Source organism: Electrophorus electricus, chromosome 22 (assembly GCF_041902795.1).
Source record: "Electrophorus electricus isolate QZ-2024a chromosome 22, ASM4190279v1, whole genome shotgun sequence".
Taxonomy (NCBI): domain Eukaryota; kingdom Metazoa; phylum Chordata; class Actinopteri; order Gymnotiformes; family Gymnotidae; genus Electrophorus; species Electrophorus electricus.
Genome location: NC_137518.1, coordinates 1,357,537 through 1,379,771, shown reverse-complemented (window position 1 = coordinate 1,379,771; position 22,235 = coordinate 1,357,537). Strand labels below are relative to the sequence as shown.

General features: G+C 45.8%; 1 protein-coding gene across 1 annotated transcript in view; it reads left to right on the top strand.

Moving 5' to 3' along the window:
• Window positions 1-20,351, top strand: part of cdk18 (cyclin dependent kinase 18) — a 39,963-nt gene extending 19,612 nt beyond the window's left edge. Inside the window, exons 3-16 of the mRNA XM_027024860.3 lie at window positions 9,398-9,531; window positions 10,858-10,983; window positions 11,379-11,435; window positions 12,353-12,467; window positions 12,853-12,947; window positions 13,116-13,178; window positions 13,349-13,472; window positions 13,669-13,789; window positions 14,576-14,673; window positions 14,971-15,076; window positions 15,429-15,471; window positions 18,432-18,522; window positions 18,617-18,694; window positions 19,419-20,351. Of these exons, the coding sequence (XP_026880661.1) occupies window positions 9,398-9,531; window positions 10,858-10,983; window positions 11,379-11,435; window positions 12,353-12,467; window positions 12,853-12,947; window positions 13,116-13,178; window positions 13,349-13,472; window positions 13,669-13,789; window positions 14,576-14,673; window positions 14,971-15,076; window positions 15,429-15,471; window positions 18,432-18,522; window positions 18,617-18,694; window positions 19,419-19,453 (1,286 nt within the window). The 3' untranslated portion in view covers window positions 19,454-20,351. The remainder of the gene's footprint in view (window positions 1-9,397; window positions 9,532-10,857; window positions 10,984-11,378; window positions 11,436-12,352; window positions 12,468-12,852; window positions 12,948-13,115; window positions 13,179-13,348; window positions 13,473-13,668; window positions 13,790-14,575; window positions 14,674-14,970; window positions 15,077-15,428; window positions 15,472-18,431; window positions 18,523-18,616; window positions 18,695-19,418) is intronic.
• The last annotated feature ends 1,884 nt before the right edge of the window (window positions 20,352-22,235 follow it).

The following is a 22,235-nucleotide window of genomic DNA, read 5'->3' as shown; positions in this document are numbered from 1 at the left end:
GCCAATAAAAAAAACATCACTTCAATAAGAGGAGTTTTGGGGTATGCGGAGGCTAGGCCCCCCTTAATACCTGGATCGTCAAGTAACGCTGGAGAGAAATGGCTGAATCATCTGCACAATTTGGTCTCTTAATGGGGCTCCTCAATGTCATCAAACAAAGAGTTTTGGCGGGCTGAGCGTTAGCCGCGTTAGGCACGGCGAGGGGGTGACAGACACCTTTTGATCATCCGCCGAGTCATGCTTTCAGGGCTCTCGGTGAAATTAAAAAAAGAGGCATTAGTGATCCCTTTGTGGTCTTATTTCAGGAGAGAAAAAACAAGCATGATAATAACACAAAAATGGCAAAATACAGAATTTAGTCCTTAAAGTAAACACACCACAAATACAGCACAAGCCTTTGTGGTGCCTCACTGATATTACGCCTCACCTTCATGGCGCACTGGTGAATTATTATTTTTTCATTCATATACATTAATGGTGCACAATTTTTCTAGGACTCATTGTGAAAGAATTTTATGTTATGTTTCATGTGAAGAAAGATATATAACCTACAGTCATACATATACATTCAATAACTTGGCCAAAAACCAAAAGACATCCAGAAATGTTTCCCACTAAATGAAGCAGAAACCTTACAAGTGTGTCACGCCACCATATGTTGAATTAAGGAACTGAGGCTTCGGTGAAATGACAGCAGAAGGAGTTTTGTTCCATCCCTGGCGATATACTGCCTCGCAGAGTTTAGTTCCAACACGCTTGTCTTCAATATTAACTAAGGTCTTGATTAACTGGATCAGGTGCATTGTGGCTAAACCCTGCAGTGAGGTGAACCGCAAGTACTAGGGACTGGCATCAATGTTTTATATGAATGAATAACATTTCTTCTTACTGGTAAAATTAACTGCAAACAAAAGGTGATAGGCTGCCCCAGAACCTCGAGCAAGTTGACAGGATTATCTTTTATTCAGAAAAGGTTCACTGCATGAACTAGATATAGTCCAGCTCTCTCTCTCTCTCTCTCTCTCTCTCTCTCTCTCTCTCTCTCTCTCTCTCTCTCTTTCTCTCTATGGTGTCCACAAATTGAGAAGTTTGCATGCAGGAATTGTGAGTAAAGGAATTTAATAGATGTGCAGCATATGTAGCAGAGGTGTGGGCCACAGACCACACCCAGGGCTTCCAGGTGGTAAACAGGTGCCCCCTCCAGCACAGCGAAAGCCAGTGCTCTGACCCACAGCCAGAACATACGTCTACCTGCTCTGCCACACCACCCTCTCCTTTAAGGGGTGGTGGTCTCTATCATGCTGTCCTCACCCGGGTGATGGTGTCCCCTCTCCTGGGGGAGCGAACCCCAGCATTCACACATTCTCTGTGTGTCTTGTGACTCCACCCATCACCCAGGACCACATGTGAGAGGTTCACACTGGGCTTTATACCATCCCCTCCCAGTGAAGGGACCATTAGGATCATGGGTACAGTCCCGATGGTATCACAATACCATCCCATTTCTGGGAAACATGTACCCTGTTTACCCTGTATATTTGCAAGTGGTTATAGATGTATAAATATATATATATATGTGTGTGCGTGTGTGTGTACAGGTAATAGGAAGGAATGTTTGCTACATTCCACAGTTTAACAGCACTTTTGGTTTTTTGATTTCAAAGTGTTTTACGATTACAATTCACGCACATAATGTTTTCTGTCAGTGAGCAAGTGAGCAATATGGCTGCATTTTCATCTGTGGTGGGTGGCAATGGTAATGTCACCTGAGAGTTTCCTGGATGTGTCTGCTTATGACTCTTCAGCTGGTGTGCATAATATAAGGACTCTGTCATCACCCGCAACACCCACTGCACCCGTTACCGGTCCTGTTTGTGAATCTTCCTCTGCTCCAGAGCAAGCACCGAGTCTTCAAGTGCAGACAGCCTGTGCTTGGCCTGGGCTTCTCTGGGCAGGACGCAGGATCCCTGAGTGTTGTTGTGCAGTGTCAAAGCTGTACGTGATTTTAGCAGATCTGTGCGACAGCGGCGGTTGCAGCAGGAAAGTGGCATTGCTGGGTACCCTTGTATTGTGGACTGGAAGCCAGTGTGGCGTGTGTGGGGAAGCGCACGCAGCAGGCCCGAGCAGAGGTTAAAGGTTGCTTCCCTGTCTGCATAATCCGTTCTCCGAGGCCGCCACTAGGAAGATGGCATGGAGCAGATTGAAGACTGAAGTGGCTTGATGGGATTTGCGCTCAGGAAACGTACAAAACTAGTGGTTGTGAATGATGGTTCCTCATTACTGACAAGGTCCTCAGTAATCTCCAAATCTAAGCATCTGAGTTTTTTTTTTTTATAGTAGATAGTAGAAAATCTAAATATTTTCTTTGATAGTAGAATCCATTATTGTTACCTCAGGCTACTCTGATTGTGTGCCTACCACTACTAGGCGCGTATGGCCTCCGCATTTACCAGAAAGTTCTATGCCAAGCTAGATACAGGGGGAAAGCTTGGGCTGACACTTCATTCTCTGAACTTGTTGGACAGAATGACAACTATTTGCCTAGTGGTTCATCTCATTGATGATTCCAGTCCATATTGGATAGCTGTGGGCTACAGCTTTCATATGCAGAACGCATGGTTACCTGTGTGTGGCCCATCAAGAGCACTCTGGAGCGCAACGCGGTTAACTATGACCTTCAAACCCCCACGGGGCCTCCACAGCCCCCATTCTGGTTCAGGCTGTACCACAATTATCAGTTTCATCACATCTGGCATTGTAGTGTTGGCTGGGGTCACCTCACTGTTAAGGACCACGTGTTAATAATGCAGAAGACCTCTACAGTGTACCACTTGTTTTTGTGGGCTCCCCAGGGACAGCCGGTCATGCGAGCACACCAGAACTGGGATACAGGGCAGACGATAGCAAACAGGGTAACTGTGCGCTTCCTCTGAGAGAAGACCTCTCTGCCAGCTGAGAAAAACCACAAGCTGGCAACAGTCAGCCGGAAGAGTAACTGTCCGTCTACAGGGACACATCTGGCATTGTAGTGTGGGCTGGGTTGGCTGATGCAACTTTATAACGCTAAGGCTTTTCTTGCTCAGTTTAGACATTGTTGTGTTCAGCCCTGGCATTGTGTGTTTTGTGTGGAAGGGACCAGCGCTGGTGCCCATATGGCGCATATACCACGCTGGACACCACACTGGAGGTTGTGGTGAGGCAGTAGTTGATGATTTTTGGATGATTTTTGAAGTGCTGACCCTCATTCTGCTGACTGCCACCACTTTCTTCTCCCCCGCTGGCACAGCGAGGCATTTGGACTCGTTCTGGACAGCCACCATACTGCTGCTGGATCTCCTCTAGTAGCTGGTATGGCGCAGAAATGACGTGGACTGAGTGGTGTTACAAGGGTGGTGTCCTCACGTTCTTAGGAGGTTTTGTGCAGTCTGGCATAGAGGTTGTGCCTGAGGCATTCTAATGAGTCTTCAAAAAAACATTTCCTTCTGAAGTCTTAAGCCAGATTTCTCCAGATGTCCCAGGACTGCGTCCAGGTGTTGCATGTGTTTGGCTTCATTACGACCTGTTACAAGAACACCATCTAAAATGCAGCACACAGCCCAGCAGTAGCTCCTCCATATCTGGTCCGTAGTACTCTGAGACATAGCAGGGGCAGCTCCAAGTGCCCATCTGCCTGTGCTTGTGAGAACTTTGGGATTTTTCTTAATTTCTAGAGTTATGCACGAGACAGGTCTGGCTTACTGAAGCACTGGGCTTATTCTAGTGAGGCAAGAAGACCTGTAATATGGTAGATGATACGGTTCAGTGCAGCGCACTGCTGTAAGAGTCACTTTAAAAATTGCCACGGATTCCCAATGAACCACTGAACTATTGAAGTGGCCCAGTCGTTGAATGGCCGACAGCTCTCAGTGCTCTGAGCAAGGCGAGTGGTTCGGATCCTTGGTCTGAGTGTGTATAGAATGACTCATGGTTGGCAGAACTGGGATTTATGCTCAGGTTTCATTCACACGATTGCTTGAGTGACTCTCACAAACCTTGTCCTTTTCAGATGAGCATCACGTGTTTTCTAACACCACAACCAGGGTGTTTCGATTTCAGTGGCAGCTCGGTTACATTCTTCTCAGCTCAGAGCAAAAGGTGTGTGTGTGTGTGTGTGTGTGCATAAGCTTTGATTACAAAGACCGCAGTCTGATTATTCAACTTAAGAAGATTATTCAGTTGTAATTCACTGTACATCAGTGACTCTTTCTGGGGAAACTCCTTCTCTAGTACTTCTCCAGTAATTCTCCAGTAATTCTCCAGTACTTCTCCGGGGTGATATTATTAGGCAGTATTATCAAATGTTTCAGCATTGTCTGAGATCCCTTTTAGGGTATGGAAAACACAGCACTACTGTCACTTTGCTTCACTTTCTGTACTTACACAAATGATGGATGGATCATTTTTAGTAAAACTTTAGGCGTGGCCTGATCTATTAATCAGTCAACAATACATGTGTTTAAACTTGGAAATGTTCCTCTCTTTGGAACACATTTATGTTCCATTTTGGTATCTTTCATTGCAGAGTTGTTGTTGTTTGTTTGTTTGTTTGTTTGTTTGTTTGTTTGTTTGTTTGTTTGCAAACATTCCCTATATGGTCCCTTTTTCCACAGTAGTGGCAGTTCTGATTGTGGTGCCAGCAGTTATTAGCTATTTCTTATCCGGGATTTATCCAGTTATTAATATTTTATCCAGTTATTATCCATATTGTTTTCCACTGTGTTTGCATTTGTTCAAGCGTTTGTAAGGAATAATTTAAAATGCATTAAAATAACTCATTGGGTTCCTGCACCTCTGCGCCACTGTTTCCTTGCAAACAGCAATCTCCACGGCGTTTTTAAATGTCACTGCCGTCCCTGTTAGAAGAGACTTCTGCTCTGTTTTGTTTATACACGTATTTAGGAGCAGATCCTTAAATTGCAACAGAACATTTTTAATACACATGAAGGCCAGTAATTATTTCCTTACATAAACAAACAGTAAAGATAGTTTCTCAGGGCCGATAACTATGCTCCCACGTAAACTCCCACAAGCCGTAATGCTCAGTTCTGATTCGTCACTCATACCGAACCTTTTGCCTTGACTGTTCACATTTCAGCTTGTAAGTGATCCACATTTGTTGTCAGCACGAACTGACATTTTTCATGTACCAACCTATATATGCGCTTTTGAGAAACATTACATGCATGAGTGAAAACAGGAACAACAAAAAACATCACTGTAAAGACAATACGCTGGTAAAATAGCAAAAGGAACTCAACAGCGACACAAATGTTTACTGCAAAAATCTTCTCTTCTCCAGAGGTCACCTGAGTTTGTTAGCTGTTGAATGTTAAGGCAAGAAGAAGAGAGGGGATAACAGGTGGTGTTTTAGCAGGTGATGCTACCAGTACTGCTGTGTGAGTGTGGAGCCAGCGCTAGCAGGACTGTCCTGCAGACAGCACTAGCAGCACTGTGATACAGACAGCGCTAGCAGGACTGTGATACAGACAGCGCTAGCAGGAGTGTGATACAGACAGCACTAGCAGGACTGTGATACAGACAGCGCTAGCAGGACTGTCCTGCAGACAGCACTAGCAGCACTGTGATACAGACAGCGCTAGCAGGACTGTGATACAGACCGCTAGCAGGACTGTCCTGTAGGCAGCACTAGCAGGACCATGATACAGACAGCACTAGCAGCGCTGTGATACAAACAGTGCTAGCAGGACTAGCCTGCAGACAGCACTAGCAGGACTGTGATACAGACAGCACTAGCAGAACTGTCTTGCAGACAACAGTAGCAGCACTGTGATGCAGACAGCGCTAGCAGGACTATGATACAGACAGCACTAGCAGCGCTGTGATACAAACAGCGCTAGCAGGACTGTCCTGCAGACAGCACTAGCAGGACTGTCCTGCAGACAACGGTTGCAGCACTGTGATGCAGACAGCGCTAGCAGGACTATGATACAGACAGCACTAGCAGCGCTGTGATACAAACAGCGCTAGCAGGACTGTCCTGCAGACAGCACTAGCAGGACTGTCCTGCAGACAACAGTTGCAGCACTGTGATGCAGACAGCGCTAGCAGGACTATGATACAGACAGCACTAGCAGCGCTGTGATACAAACAGCGCTAGCAGGACTGTCCTGCAGACAGCACTAGCAGGACTGTCCTGCAGACAACAGTAGCAGCACTGTGATGCAGACAGCGCTAGCAGGACTATGATACAGACAGCACTAGCAGCGCTGTGATACAAACAGCGCTAGCAGGACTGTCCTGCAGACAACAGTAGCAGCACTGTGATGCAGACAGCGCTAGCAGGATTGTCATGCCCATTATGGAATGGTGATGCAGACAGCAGTCTGTGTTGGGAAGAGTGAGATTTTTAAAAATCTGACCAATTTTTCATTGGAATCTCATGGCCATAAATCAGATACGGGTCTGATTTAGAACTACATCAGAAAATGGCCCAAGTCTGATAATAATAAAAATCAGATGTTTCAAATGTAGGCAAAACAACTGTAGTGTGAACATTGCTAGTGAAACATCTTTTATCCTAATTCTCATTAAGGCATACCTCTGTCTTTTAAAAAATAACGTAATGTTGTCCATCACTATACGCCTCCATCCACAGGATGCGTTCAGTGCTGTCGTCCACGTTAACATGCTGTGCTTACCTTGCATAATCTCCCACTCTCTCGCCACACACTCTCAATTCTACAGTCACAGCACTGGTGAGCATAGCATGTTAGAATGAGGCAAAAGCTCCAATAACACACATGCTCACCAATGCAGCAAGAGACACCAAAGCCTGTTCTTTGCTGATGTTAGCTTAGCTTACGGGTCTGCGGCTATGCTGAAAAAAGGAAGCTAAGACTGAGCTTTTTTTGGTAGGACTGCAGAACAGATTTCATTCATCTCTTTCTTTGTAAGACATCTGAGGACGAAGGACTTCAACGTCCACGTCAAGCCCTTACACACACGACAACGCTCCGCTATCCCGGCACCATGGGACAGCGCCGATGGCTCAAAACCACAACCACAACCTTGGACACGTTTGTGTAATAATAATTGATATGATTCCAGCACTTGTGATTGTGATGCTTTTGGGGAGCTGTTTGCTCTCTCCTTGACTGCACCTGCATATTTACTCACTCACATTAGATTGCTCAGACTTCACACATTTTGTCTACCGTGTTCTCTCTCTCTCTCTCTCTCTCTCTCTCTCTTTCTCTCTCTCTCTCTCTCCCACTCTCTCTCTCTCACTCTCTCTCCCACTCTCTCCCTCTCTCTCTCTCTCTCTCTCTCTCCCACTCTCTCTCTCTCTCTCTCTCTCTCCTCTCTCTCTCTCTCTCCACTCTCTCTCTCCCACTCTCTCCCTCCCTCTCTCTCTCTCTCTCTCCCCACTCTCTCCCTCCCTCTCTCGCTCTCTCTCTCCCACTCTCTCTCTCTCTCTCCCACTCTCTCTCTCGCTCTCTCTCTCCCACTCTCTCTCTCTCTCTCCCACTCTCTCTCTCGCTCTCTCTCCCACTCTCTCTCTCTCTCCCTCTCTCTCCCACTCTCTCCCTCTCTCTCTCTCTCTCTCTCTCTCCCACTCTCTCTCTCTCTCTCTGTTCTCTCTCTCACTCTCTTTCTCCCACTCTCTCTCTCCCATTCTCTCTCTCTCCCACTCTCTCTCTCTCTCGCTCTCTCTCTCTCTCTCTCTCTCTCTCTCTCTCTATCTCTCATGATCTCCCACTCATGTCGTGAGCGGCCGTTTCCCACCCCGTTTTCAGCTTTGAAGATATCAAAGCCAGATCAGGACCCATCCCCCGGCGTCTAGAGCCCAGCCGAATCGAGGTGCCGTGGTGCAGGTGGTCATCTCTTGCTTTCATCAGAGAGCTGATAGGCGGAGCCGAGGGAGATGCCGTGAGCCAGTGGCATCGGTGGTCAGTGCCCTGATAGCCTAGAGCAGATGAGATAGGCTTTGATTCTCGCCGAGAGCCTGAGGTGCACGAGTGATTCAGATCCAATTTCGGACGATTTCTGGCCCTCACCGTCAGGGCGGGAACCTGTCGCTCTCTCATATCTCCACGGGCCTCCGATGTGAAGTTAGTCCACAAACCTTGAGACAGTGTTCGTCATTTGTGTCATTTTAATGCAAGAGTTCGTGGTCCAGTGCAACTCTCGACACCATCTCAGCAGCAGATGGATCTGATACCAGGGCGGATGCCTTTGCTGCACCAGTGAACTCGTGGGATGGCTGAACACCTGCCCTGATCAGGCGTCTCTCCATAACGAAATGAAGCCTGTGCTGACGACCTACTCGAGCATCTGGGCCTCAGCGATCCATTCCAACCCCATGAGGGGTGCACAGATCTGTCTGCTCTGAGCCCTGTGGAAGACACACCCAGCACAGTCGTACCCGGCAGGCTGTTCTCGTTTGGCAGCTGGCCTCGTTCTGACAATGAGGTGGCTCTCAATCATGGCGCTGTTGCATGGGCCGCGGCGTAGACCGGCGAGGTTTCCGCACCGCCGCCCCTCAAGACCCTACAAGCCCCCTCATCCAAATTGAACCGATGAAGCAGAAAAGCCATTTTGATTTGACACCCACCTTCCTTCCTCTGTGATGGGACGGAACTGGGCCCAGCCAATCCGCACAGCCTCCGCTGCCTGACGGCTCCAGCGTGGCCCGCCTGGTGCTTCACATCAGGTGTGGTTTATAGGGGCATAATTAGATTTGTGCTGACAGTCTGTTGACATAGAGTATATTAATTGGGGCGCCTTGGATTGACATGCATTTAGATCGGCCCCATCATAAACGCATGAAGCACAACGCAGCCAGGACTAATTGCAGAGAGGCTCACAATTATGCCTTACTTGATTAATGGCGTCTCCGGTCACCAGCATATGGCAACGCTGACCTCGCGGTTATTGAGTTAGCAGGCCAATCGAGGAGTGGGGTTATCAGGTGCTCAGTTTGGATCCGATCAAACTCCATTCTTGAGGTGCAGAAGTTGTTTTTCAAATACTTTTTTTATAATGCAATTCCTCACACATCTGTGTGTAGCTGAATGTCGTCAGGACAGGGCAACAACACAGCTGTTTGTTTTAGATTAATATTCTTGAGATCAGCTGTAGGAGGGAGGTTGGTGTTATTGCTACAACAGCCGGCTGTAGGAGGGAGGTTGGTGTTATTGCTACAACAGCCGGCTGTAGGAGGGAGGTTGGTGTTATTACTACAACAGCAAGGATGTTTATTACTGCAGCAGTAATGCCCATAAATGTGTACGGATAGTTCCTGCCCTCTGAGAACATCTAGAGGCTCTACAACCCTGCTCGTGAAACTCCGAGTCAGCTGTCATAACTCCTGCTGCTCTTCGCTTGTATTCCACAGATCTAGTAGGGAACAGTCTAGGTCTACACAGCCTGCAGGCAGAGCCCGGTCAGCTGGCCTCGGAACCCCAGGCCCGGTCCCCCACTCAGCTCCAGTACCACAACCGAGTCCAGCAGCGGCGCTTCTCCATGGAGGTCAGTAACACTCGTACGAGTCCCCCAAACCCCCGTATGTAAGTAAGAAGTTTCTATGGAAAGCATTAATGCATATGTGATGTTATATAACACAACAAAGCAAATGTATTCCGCTAAGGCCTGAAGAAATAGTGCCGGCGTTGCATCTAAAACAGGCTCCTCAGCTCACAAGAACATAGCCATGAGGTGGAGCTTGAATGGCTTATTATACATGTGGCACCCGGAGGAGAATGCATGAGCCGTGCCATAAATGGCAGCATCGTCCAGCTAAAGGTGACATCCATCACGTCAAGAAACAAACAAAACCCAAACAAAACTCCCACCAAACGGCTTCTCTTACGAGCGCATAACAGATTCATCAAAACTCTTCCTCAACAGCAGTTGTTGCCATTGTCTTCCTCCTCATTTCTCTTTTCAAGATGCCACTATACACCTCCCCCCCCCCGCTACACACACACACACACACACACACACACACAAGCCTACCCGTGTGCGAAGGACAAATGCAAGCTTTTCATTACGAGCCACTCCTCCACATCACGTCTGCCAGTGGGCTGCTTAAAAGATGGAGACTTCACTTAAACGCAGGCGACGGGTTCTTTTTTTAAGCCGGCTCCCGTATCCCGGCAGAGCCTTCAGATTCCGAGCCCTCTCGGACCCTGCTGTCAACCCTGGTGCTGAGCAGCCATGTATCTCACGGAGGAAAATTGGCCTGAGTGCCCTCTCCATTTGGAAATCCAGTGGGATCCTCGTGACCCTCTGGGAGCTTCCGTATGCAGTGTGCACCCTTATTCCAGCCCCTGAGCTGGACCGAAAGCTGCCTGGGACAGAGAGCAGGGGTAAGAGCCCAGCTTGGCTGCCAGGTTCCTGTAAAGTTTGAAGGTGCCACCATACAAACCTCTCTCAGTCCTTCAGATCAGTGCTGCTGTCAGTGCGGGTGAAGTGTGTTCACCAACTCTTGTAAGTTTTATGTGTTGTAAATTTCAAAGAATTGTTTCACTGAGTAATTTCTCACTTAATTATCAAGGTAATTATTTAAGGTATCCAATATTCTTATTCAAGTATCTTCTCATACTTGTCTAGGAAAACATTTCAAGTTCACCAACAAAGGACAAGCAAGGAGGAATCGAACCATAAACATAACACCGCATCTGTTATTCACCAGCGTTGTCTTTTATTTTCAGATTTCACTGTTCTCAGACTACAAAGCTGTTGAATTCACCTTGACGTTCTGCGCTAAACACCTTTGTTGCATGATTCCGTTGACAGCATGCACAAATTTTGTTGTGTGTGTGTGTGTGTGTGTGTGTGTGTTTGTGTGAGTAGGATGTCAGTAAGCAAATGTCTCTGCCCATGGACATTCGCCTGCCACCGGAGATTCTAAAAAAACTGCAGATGCAGAGTCCTGAGCCTTGCAAACCTCTCAGCCGCATGTCCAGAAGAGCCTCACTGGTCGGTTTCACACACACACACACACACACACACACACACACACACAGGAGATACTTCCCAGAATTCAGCCAACGATTCACATAACAGTGAACAGAGCTGGATGTCCATGTTAAAATGTACGGCACTAAAAAAAAGATTATTTTCTGGAGTTAGAACATGTGGGCACAGGGTACTGTGTTAAAATACCTTATGTTGGTGATACCAAAAGAGATTAAGTGCTGTTTTGATCCAGGTCAAATTTCAGTGTTCCATGTTGATTCCATCTGAAGCTTCTGACTGTAAATCTGTTTACGCAAAGTATTTTTGGAGCTGTAAACCAAAAAGAGCAGGGAACACATTAATGAGTACTGTGAGCCTTTCCCACGTGTACATGGACGTGTGTTTGTCATTTCCAGTCTGACATCGGCTTTGGGAAACTGGAGACCTATGTGAAACTGGGCAAACTGGGCGAGGTGAGTCCACAGCCATTTCTGTCGCTGGGTTAAAGCGGGGCAGATTATTTAAGATTTCGGGCTTCTGCCAAAGCAAACCACGTCCACGTATGTGATACACACAGCAGTGTTAAATGTCAAGGGAGCATCGGCCAGCGGAGTAATTGGGAAGCCATGCAGGCTTGGTGGTGGCAAACAGCAGTGCTCTTCCTGTTATCTTGGGCAGACGCTCGGTCTGCCTTCGTATGAGCCACTGTGCTACGGAGAAGGCTCATCAATCCCTTCTCAAAGTCACGCCGCACAGAATCCGTCAATTTTCCATTAACTGCAAGAAAACACACTCACTAGGAGGCATGGAAAATACACCACCCCCCCACCCCCCGGCTCGCGGGGACGGTCTCTGTCATGCCAGCTTCCTTAAAAAGGGATTGTCTGGAATATCAGACGTGGACGGTCTCGGCCAGCTGATAACGGGCTGAAGCATACCAAAGTGAATGCTAAATGAGCACCGAGGCTTTAATGTATTATACGTTTATTTTTTAATGAAATCTGATGTGCATTGACTTTTGGGGAAGCAAGCGGTGCTTTAGTGAGGATCAGGAACCCGAAAGCCCAAATGACTGGAATTAATGAGAATTAATCTGCCCTTGTCTTTTAACTCCCTCATCCTCTTCCTCTCTCCCGCTCCCCTTTCTACACACACACACACACACACACACACACACACCACATAACTCTTCCATCTTCATCCTTTTAATTCCCGTCTCTCAACAAAATCACATCATTTCCTCACGTCACTTCTCAGGCCTTTTATTCGTCGGTTTGTGTTACGTTTGATGTCCACCCGTTACGCGGCCGGACGCGTCTGATGCAAGTCTTGCAAGAGGAGCGGGGTTTCATGCAAATCTGCGGTATTTAAATGTTTATTTCTACAACAGGGGACTTACGCCACGGTGTTCAAAGGACGCAGCAAGCTGACAGAAAACCTGGTGGCCCTGAAAGAGATCCGGCTCGAGCACGAGGAAGGCGCCCCGTGCACGGCCATCAGGGAAGGTAGCGTCCTTCTCCGAGATGCCCCTCTCTACCCCAGAATAACTGCCCATTTCTAAGCTCCCTGGTTGTTAAAGCTCCAGATTGCAGCCAGGAGTACAAATCTTAGCGTAGTGAGCCGCAGGCTTCGCATCCCCCGGGCCTGACTTCCTCCTGCTAAATGAGACGGTGTTTACGTGAGAGGAATCGCTAAAGAGGGCGTGCAATGTGAAGCGACGCTGCCCCCCAGTGGTCATGCTGGGAAATGCCCGCATGGGCTGAGCCGCGGTACAGGGAAATAGTGTCAGGATGGATTTCAGTGAAGAGTGGCGAAGAGTTGGTATAGTGGTGGTTTGGTGAGCATTCAGGATGGTGACGGCGCGGTCTCGTCGTGTTTGTGTTGCCGCAGTTTCGCTGCTAAAGAACCTGAAACACGCCAACATCGTGACCCTGCATGACATCATTCACACTGACCGCTGCCTCACTCTGGTCTTCGAGTATCTGGTAAGCCCTCTTCTCCTGCACACTAATGCAGCCAGTTAGTTTTTAGGAGTGACGCTTTGAGATGCACACGAAACCATACACGTGAAACCAATGTGTGCAGTGGCCGGAGCACTTCCGGGTGGCTCCGCGCGCTAACCGCTCCTCTGAAGGTGTTCTCTCTTTCCACAGGACAGTGATTTGAAGCAGTACTTAGACAACTGTAGAAACATCATGAGCATGAGTAATGTGAAGGTACCTTCCAGACCTCCATCCATCATCACCTCCCAATCAGAGGAATCCAATTCACACATTAACTCCCCCACATAATTCTTTTTGTTTATGGTATCAGTTATTACCTCAGAGCTCACTTTTATATTAACCGCCCCTCCCCCACGCACCTCTCTCTTCCTCTCTCTCACTAGGTCTTTATGTTCCAACTTCTCCGTGGCTTAGCGTATTGCCATAAAAGAAAAATTCTACACAGGGACCTCAAGCCACAGAACTTGCTCATCAACGAGAAGGGGGAACTCAAGCTTGCTGATTTTGGTGAGGCTCTTTCAGTCGATTACGCCAGCTCGGCTCCAGCTCGGCTCCCTCTCCTCACCCCCTTCCCCTCAGCAACGGCGCGCTTCAGAAGTTCCAAACTGAACAAATCTCGAGACAACGCCGGCCCAATTACCGGGTTACCGAGCAACATTTGTTTCGTGCCTGAAGAATGTTTCTTGTCCCTCTGCCTTGTTAGGTCTAGCGAGGGCAAAGTCTGTCCCGACGAAGACCTACTCAAACGAGGTGGTGACTTTGTGGTACCGGCCCCCCGACGTTCTCCTGGGCTCCACTGAGTACTCAACGCCCATAGACATGTGGTGAGGAGCTGCTGACCTACATACTGTGCCACACGCTATCTGTCATGGCAAGGCCTTCAGGAAAATGCACACCACATACGGTCTCTTTGGCTTACATCTCACACAGGCAAACACTGCAAGTCTTAATCAGTGAGAATGAATTAGAAGTTATGGTCTCATGTGGGCACTCATGTGACCTTTGGATTACGAGCTGAATGAAACCCTCTGTCTCGATGAGCACCGACATCATACATCTCAAGGGTCTGCGTGTGATGTGCTTTCTTCCTGTACAGATCTGTCTCTTCCCACCTGCACGAAGTTGACTCTCACGCCTCAGGTTTCACGAATTGTTGACACGGCGACAGATACAAATGTTTCTCTTTCTTTTTTTTCCCCATTTTGTTTGTTTAAAACCCAGACTCTAGTGTTCAATAAGAAGCCCTGTGTGTTTCAGTAATCCGGGGGATTAGCCCAGGAGCTAATCAATCCGTGTGTGACGGCGGGCACGTCTCTTCTCTTCCCGATATCTACAGCTCACAGACTTCTCATGGCTCCCTTCCAAACTGCTGGGAATCGGAAACACGCTGCAGAAGCCATCTTTAAATTCACCTTAACCGCAGCCAGAAAATCTGTTAGAATCCAGTCTTTCATGCTAATTATCCCCGCTGCGTGGAAATGTCAAGATTTATTCATTTATTTTGGAATGAACGAGGGGTTGCCATCTCCCCCCCCCCATAAGAACATGAAAGGAATTAAGCAGAGCGTGGCATTGTGTGTCCAAATGATGGTTCCTTGTCTCTGGTTCAGGGGTGTCGGGTGCATTCTGTATGAAATGGCGACGGGAAGGCCGTTGTTTCCTGGATCGACTGTCAAGGAGGAGCTACACCTGATATTTCGTCTTATGGGTACGACATTTGACAGCTTCTCGGGAAGAAAACATTTCTGCCAGTGATGTGTCATGGCAGCTGGCCTCGTTTTCCTTAAATATGTTTCAGGTACTGCCACAAGTTATACTATGTTTGGGATGGCAAAGACACATCCAGTCAAGCATCGAAGCCCAAAGTCTGTTGCCCCATGAATGGCGTATCTCTACAGGGCCTTATTTGTGTTGCATGGTCATCTGCCCTGCAATAGCCACATGTGCGACATTATAATCATGTACACTGGGAACAAATGATTCTGTTTTGATTCCGTTTATCCAGGCACCCCAACTGAGGAGACGTGTCCTGGGATTACGGCTAATGAGGAGTTCAGGTCCTACCTGTTTCCCCAATACAGAGCCCAGGCCCTTATAAATCACGTTCCCAGGTAACAGAAGTTCGTAAGTACGCTTAGCGGCTAGGCGGCAGCCCAAGCCAAATCTTTAGTCTTTGTATTCGTGGAGCCAAATGAAGCAAACCTAAGCATGTGAATTATGAACAAACTTGCGACCTGAAGCCCTTGAAACCGAGGCAGCCACTATTGTTTGGAATTCATCTTGCCGAATTCCGAGGAGCTTTGAATAATGAACAAAGCAGTGGTCCCCTAATGAGCTTAGGCCTTGCGGATTTATTCTGCAAGAGCTGCAGGAGGCTTTCCCCCCCCCCCCCATTTATTTATGTATGTATTTATTTGCCATTTGGCTGAAGGTCCTCCCTTCTCTCTCTCTGTGCAACTGCAGGCTGGACACGGAAGGCATCGACCTTCTCACAACTCTTCTCCTGGTAAGTGGAAGCAACTTTTTAAAGGTGAATAAAAACTGACCTTTTGCTTTTAAAGTTTGCTGCTACTGCTGCTGCTGTTGTTGTTGTTCATAGTACAAGCTGAACTTTTTCTGCGTGTCCCTTCAGCCAATATTTAGTCCGTAGCATTTCCCACTCAGTACACACATATTTTAGGAGCATTTTTAATAAGTCAAGAGCCAGCCTGGCTGGGAAATACGCTTTAGAAAAGCAACAACATGAAGCAGTTAGCGATAACATTGGCGTTTTAACCTTTAGGAAGATTTAAATGTAAAAATCCGATATAATGATTTTTAAATATGGCCGCTTACGATACTGTAAAGCCCTGAGACGGATCAACAGGCCCGAAGTAAAATACATCAACAATTGTAATTTTCCACTGAAAATCCCTTTAAATCCACAACCAAGATTCATTTATATGCAGAAGTCAAAGCTATTTCCAAAGATGAACACTCTACAATTGGGATTCACGGCGATTAAAAAAACCCCTTCTCAAAACAGCTCCTGGGAGATAATGAGAATAGCCCTAGCTGACAGCGCCGGAATGCAGCCCATACATCCTGTGCTTTGTCCTGCTGATATCCTGTTGTAGCCTGCAGATCCATAAAATTCCTAATGAGCACACGACATGTGCAAGGGCCAGCGAGGTGCTTTATAACGCCGGGGATTCACTCCTGCGTGGATTTATAGATATCCCCTGGTAGCGGAAAAGGCAGAGGGTGGGTCGTTAAGCGCTCGGTAGAAGAGCTCAACTGAGCCCGTCTCCGCCACAGGCGCGGGTCGCTAATTAAGGTGTAGGCTTGGGTGTCTTGCGCGAGTTCTTCACTGTCTGCGTGCTTCTCAAAGTCCCATCAGACCGCGCGGAAGAAGTGTCAAAGAGTCATATAGCGATATCAAAACACGCGTAAACAAAGGCAAATTGAAAGCTCTAAATCCCGCTTCAGTCAAGCGGAGGCAGGCAGGAGAACTTTTAGCGCGCGGGGGAGAGCGCAGAGCGATCGCGTGCTTCCGTTTAAAAGGCAAAGTTTTATTTTTTACTGAACGCGTAAAGCTCCGCGCGTTTGTCTACAGGTACGGTTCTCTCGGCGCGCGCATCACACGCAGAGTGAGCAAAAGGTGACCTGCCAATATGATGAAAGACCGCGGCGTGCTGCGGAGCGCGTCATCCGTTAATGGTGACAGCGCCCTTAATGAGTCCGAAGCTCGCACCTGTTTCTCATCAAACCCCGCTGACTGATCGCGCAGCCAGGGCGCCGCCGCCGCTCGGGCGATCGCTCTAATGCACCGTTCATTTGAAACGCCGCCAGCTCCAGCGAAGACGATTTTATACCTTGAGAAACATGACAGTGGTGATTGGTGGTTCATCGGGGAATGGTTTTATAGCTGAGGGACCAGCAAGCCGGCACACCCACACCAACGACAAGCTATTAACAAAGAGCCGCGTGAAGAGACGGATCTGACGCAGCCGCGCTCATTAACGCGCACCTGTAGAATGGAGATTGTACTGAACACACACACACTAACGATATCTCTAAAACACGGGAACAGAAACGGATTTACTGTCCCCTCTGTTCCGCCCTTAATTTTGTGGTCACATACGTAAGTGCATCTGTCTTCTAATTCACAGGCTAACAAGTCAGCTACTTTGAATAAAATTGAACATGGTGATTTCCTTTATACGAATTGTAATGTTTAAAGAGAAATAAAAAGTTTTAAGCATTTCCAACAGAATACATTTTTCAGCATCATTTCAAGTGGGGGGGGGGGGGGGTGTATTATCCCATTCTAATTTTTGAAGAGATGGCAACACCACCCAAACTACAAATGACATCACATGGAGTCATGCATTCTACAGCATTCAGACACTTTTATCCAAAGCTACTTACAATTGTGACTGAATACAATTTTGAACAATTAACGGTTAAGGGCCTCATCCAGGGGCCCAACAGTGGCAACTGGGTAGCGGAGGGACTTGAAACAGCAACCTTCTGATTAAAAGTCCAGTACCTTCACCACTGAGACACCACTGCCCTGCTGGGCGCATGCAAACAGCAGCTAGTATTCAGATTCTTCATTTACGGTGGCCCCTGGGGACTGGTGACTGATTAGTAGAATGGAAATCACGGTTTCAATTACGTTTTGCTTTTGAAAAAAAAAACAAAACAAAAAAAACAACACTAATAAACAACTTTGTATATAAGAGTTTCATTTTACCTCCACAATCTCAAAGAGGAGACTTGCTAATTAAGTAAATCAATGAAATACCATTAACAGCACAAAACATAATGTAAAATAAAATAAAAGGCAAAACTAATTAAACCTTTATCTCATATCAGTCCTGATGTCATGCACATACAGCAGCAGGCAAAAGTCTGGACACCTACTCTGTTTCTTTTCACTATTTTATACATTAAAAAAACAGGAAAGGTACCAAATCAATGAGCTAAAACACGTGTTGATGCTGTGGTAAACAGATATTGACTGTTTTAGAACCATCCTGCACTTCGATGACAGTTTTGCGCTCTTTCTATTCTCTGAACCTGCTTCACGAGGCAACACCTGTGGTGCTTTTCCATCTGTCTTGAAGTCATTTCTCACGTGTCACACAGCACTTGTAGGAACTAAAGTTCTGCAAGAAAACTATTTACTGAGGGTGAATCAATCGTGTGTGTATGTGTATTTTGAAAATGATTTCATATATATATATATATATATATATATATATATATATATATATATATATATATATATATATATATAGGTTAACACCATTCCCAAATTATATTTGTCTTAGAAACAAATTTAAGCATAATCCATGTGATTAAAATACCTTTATTACTATTAAAAACATGCATTCTTTTGTGTGTCTCCAAACCTTTGACTGGTACTGTACACTCACGTACACTCTTCCTGATCTGTGTCCTCTTACTGCCTGGCTACAGTATGACACCAGGAAGAGGATCTCGGCCGAGGCATCATTGAGGCACGCGTACTTCCTCAGTCTGGGAGAGGATATCCACTCCATACCAGACAGTGAGTACCCCCACCCATACCCCCAGCCATGCCTTGGTGAGTAAGCCCTGGAGTGGCCATCCACCCTCTCTAACCCCTCCCCATCTGCACCCAGCTGCCTCCGTGTTCTCGCTGAAGGACATCCAGCTCCAGAAGGATCCAGGCCACCGTAGCTCGGTCTTCCACCCCCCAGGTACCGTTCTCCTGCCCCACTTAACTACCTAAAGCCCTGACACTCCATCCTGGTGCTTGAATCCAAAGCCAGTCCAGGATTTTGCAAACAACTTAGTTTGCAAGCAGTTCATTTAGTTGATTGGCTTGATTGAAGGCAATCTGCAGGAAATGTCCTTCAGGAAGCAAGGACATAGTACCTGTGAGCCACAGTGCACAATGTCCATCTGCTTGCATGAGGCAGTTCAACACTGTATGAGTTTATTCAACACCATAAGTGATCATTCATAACTATAAGAGTTGATTCATCCCTACAAGAAGTGATTCAAGCATGTTAGAGGTTACTAAAGCCTGTGAGGCAATTCAATCCCATAAGAGGCAATTCAGCACCAGGGTTTTTACTGTAATGCTCATCCCACATTTCTTCCCGATGTCAAGAGCCCTTTGCACCTCAGCATCAAAGTCTTTGACTTGATTTTTCTGCTGTAAGACCGTGGTCTCACTCTAAGTCCTAGGGACTCACTGCCCTGCTCAGTTTCGGGTTCTTCCTGAATCTCAGTACAGCTGCAGCAGATGACATGAGCAATGAAATCTCGAAACAGAGCAGGGCAGTAAGACGAAGGCTTTAATTCTTAAACCAAGTGCTGAAATAATAATTATAAAAAAGATGCCATTTGCTTGACATACAACAAAAGGTGTCCAGCGGCATAACTGGGCATAGTTCGACTGCTTCTTCCCAAATTCAGGTCGGGGCAAGAACCGACGTCAGAGCGTCTTCTAACGTCCAGGGCGACAGCCAGCAGCAGGGGCTGCACGCGCAACAGAAGGACAGCATGAAGGAAATTACAGCTGTAAAGGAAATACCCCCACCCTGCTTATCTGTGTCCAGAAACGTTCTCTTAACATATAGATGGAGGTCATCAGTGTCTTATAGGTTTTACACAGTTATATTACCAAGCCAGAATCAAGTATCTTGTGATTGCTGTCTTCCTGTCCCTGCTCCGCCCCTCCGCACCCTGCTCCGCCCATGCTTCATCCTTGCCCCGCCCCTGGAATGGTCCCACTGTTCCATATTCAGATCTATAAATAATAAGAACCGATGGATTAAACATGCTTCCTTATATTTCAGTTTATCTTTTGAATACAAGAATCCTTATGAATGCAACATTTTGGACCTCCAAGATCTCTGTAAATCTTTCATGTACAACCAGTAAAGACCAGTAAACAAACACTTTCCATAAAAGCTGCTTCAAATATGATTACTACATGATTTGTGACCATGAATACAGTGTTAATGCTAAAGAGTACACTGTGGATGGGTAAATGTGTCTGACAGAGAGACTGGCGTTCATCTCTCTCTCAGATAATGTAGTTATTTCAGATCTTATCATAATAATTCCAGTATACTTGTGCGTGTACTTGTATACTCCCTGTTCCTTTATGAGTGAGAAGTCATTTGATTTACTTATATTTCCTTTTCACTTGTTATTTGTTTTATCATGTAATTGTTGACACCATTCTAAATACCATTATCCAGCCATAATGATTTACTTAAGTCCTTGTGAATACACAGATGTAGACACTACATAAAGAATTACAGGCCTGGTTTTAACATTCCTTCAGTTTACAGTGGAATGAAATCATAATTTGAGCCACTAATTCATATTTTCAAAGGTAATATTACCCGAACACGGTCACATTTTCCCTTAGAGATTAAGCATGTAGCCTTGCACGAACTACAATGACTGGTCCAACATTAGATTGTTTTTAATAATAATGACTATTTTAATATTCTTATACATTACATTTCTTGTTCTTTACAAATAAGTGCACATGATATAATACTCGGTACGATGACTTGCTCTACTGTGTTTGCACATGGCATCCCAGAGTCCTCTTGGGCTCCTGACCTTCATCCTGACATTGTTCCCCTGCTCCTCTACTGTAATGGTCCAAACTTAAAAGCACTAAATATTTCCAGTGAAAGCCAATGAGCACAGAGAATCATAGTGGTGTTGTGGTATTGAATTTAGAAAATACACTGTATTTCAATGGCCACCAGGAGGCAGAGAACATCAAAAGCACAGAGAGACTGAGAGTGAGGAGGAGACTGAATGACAAAATGAGTGTGAGAGAGAGACTGAGTGAATGAGAGAGTGAGCAAGAGAGGGAATGGTAGAGTAGTGTGAGTGTGAGAGAGTGTGAGTGTGAGGAGGGGGCAGCAGGGAGTGAGGAGCAGCCCAGGTTGTGTCCACCTCACACTTCTCATTTCATTTTAGCATTACTGCAGCAGATATTCTTATATGTGAGTATTGTGGTAAATAAAAATATTTTAAATAATGTATTGGAAAAAATAAATATGAGTATTTTAACATGTGTTATCTTTATTATCAGTGATTTTTGCCAGAAAATGTAAATGACTATTAAATGACTTTAGATTATGTCTAAATGTTTTATAAAAGATTTAGATTTTTGTATGAAGTGTGATAATAAATATTTTGTGTGATATGTCTATTATATTTCAATATACTGATGCTGAATGTATTGTGACTGCTGAAAAAGCCAAAAGTGATTGAATAATTAATAACTAAATAAATTAAAATGCTCCATAATACAAATGATCAAGCACTGGCTTTGTGATTCCAGTATGTCTTAATGAGGGGATGAGAACAGATTACATACTGTACTCAACCAATTGCCTGGATACATGTAGGTGGAGGAGCGGATGTGGGGGTGGGGGTGCGCATGTGGGGATGGAGTTGTGGGTGGAGGTGCAGATGTGGGTGGGGTCTGGGTGAGGGGTGCTTGTTCAGTGCAGGGGCTTCCTGCTTGTTTGTTTCCAATTTAATATAAAATTAGAACCATATTATAATATTATAATGTATTAGTAAAATATTCTAATTTAAATTATATAAAGTATATATTTTAATATGACATTTTAAAGAATTTAAATGACTAAATTATAACAATTTAATTAAATGCCACTATATCACCTTTTCCATTTACATTTACAACGTGTCCTTCTCAGCCTACATTTCCCAGAAGGCCTGGGGGGGCAGACGGGCCACAGCTGTTTACTGCCTCGGCAACAACCGAGCATTTCGTAACAGAAACGCAGGATAAAAAGCGCAAGTTTGGCTCTAAATTGACTGTATTATTTACGAATGTGGTATCTCTATGTTCATTGAATTCTGACGTCCAAATCCAGTGATACCCATCCGTAGCTAGTAGCCCTTTAGCTATCGTATCCAATAAAAAAACGTGTAACGTTAGCTGTTTAGAAGAGGTTAGGCAGTTTTGTGACTGGATCAGTCAATGTGTTTACATTTTGTTAGCGTTATATTGATGGGTAGATATTACAGTGAAATGATGTACCACTTTCTGGGTAAACATGCTGATTAGGGCACACTCTGTATGTCCTCGGTGGCAAACAACGCCGATATTTTGAATTTAGACTGCAGTGCTCATTTTAAACACTTTTAATTATTGGTCCTATAGAAAGCCAAAGTAGTCAATTTTTCAGCATTTAAATGTTAGTTTAAAATGTTTAAGTGTCCTAAAAC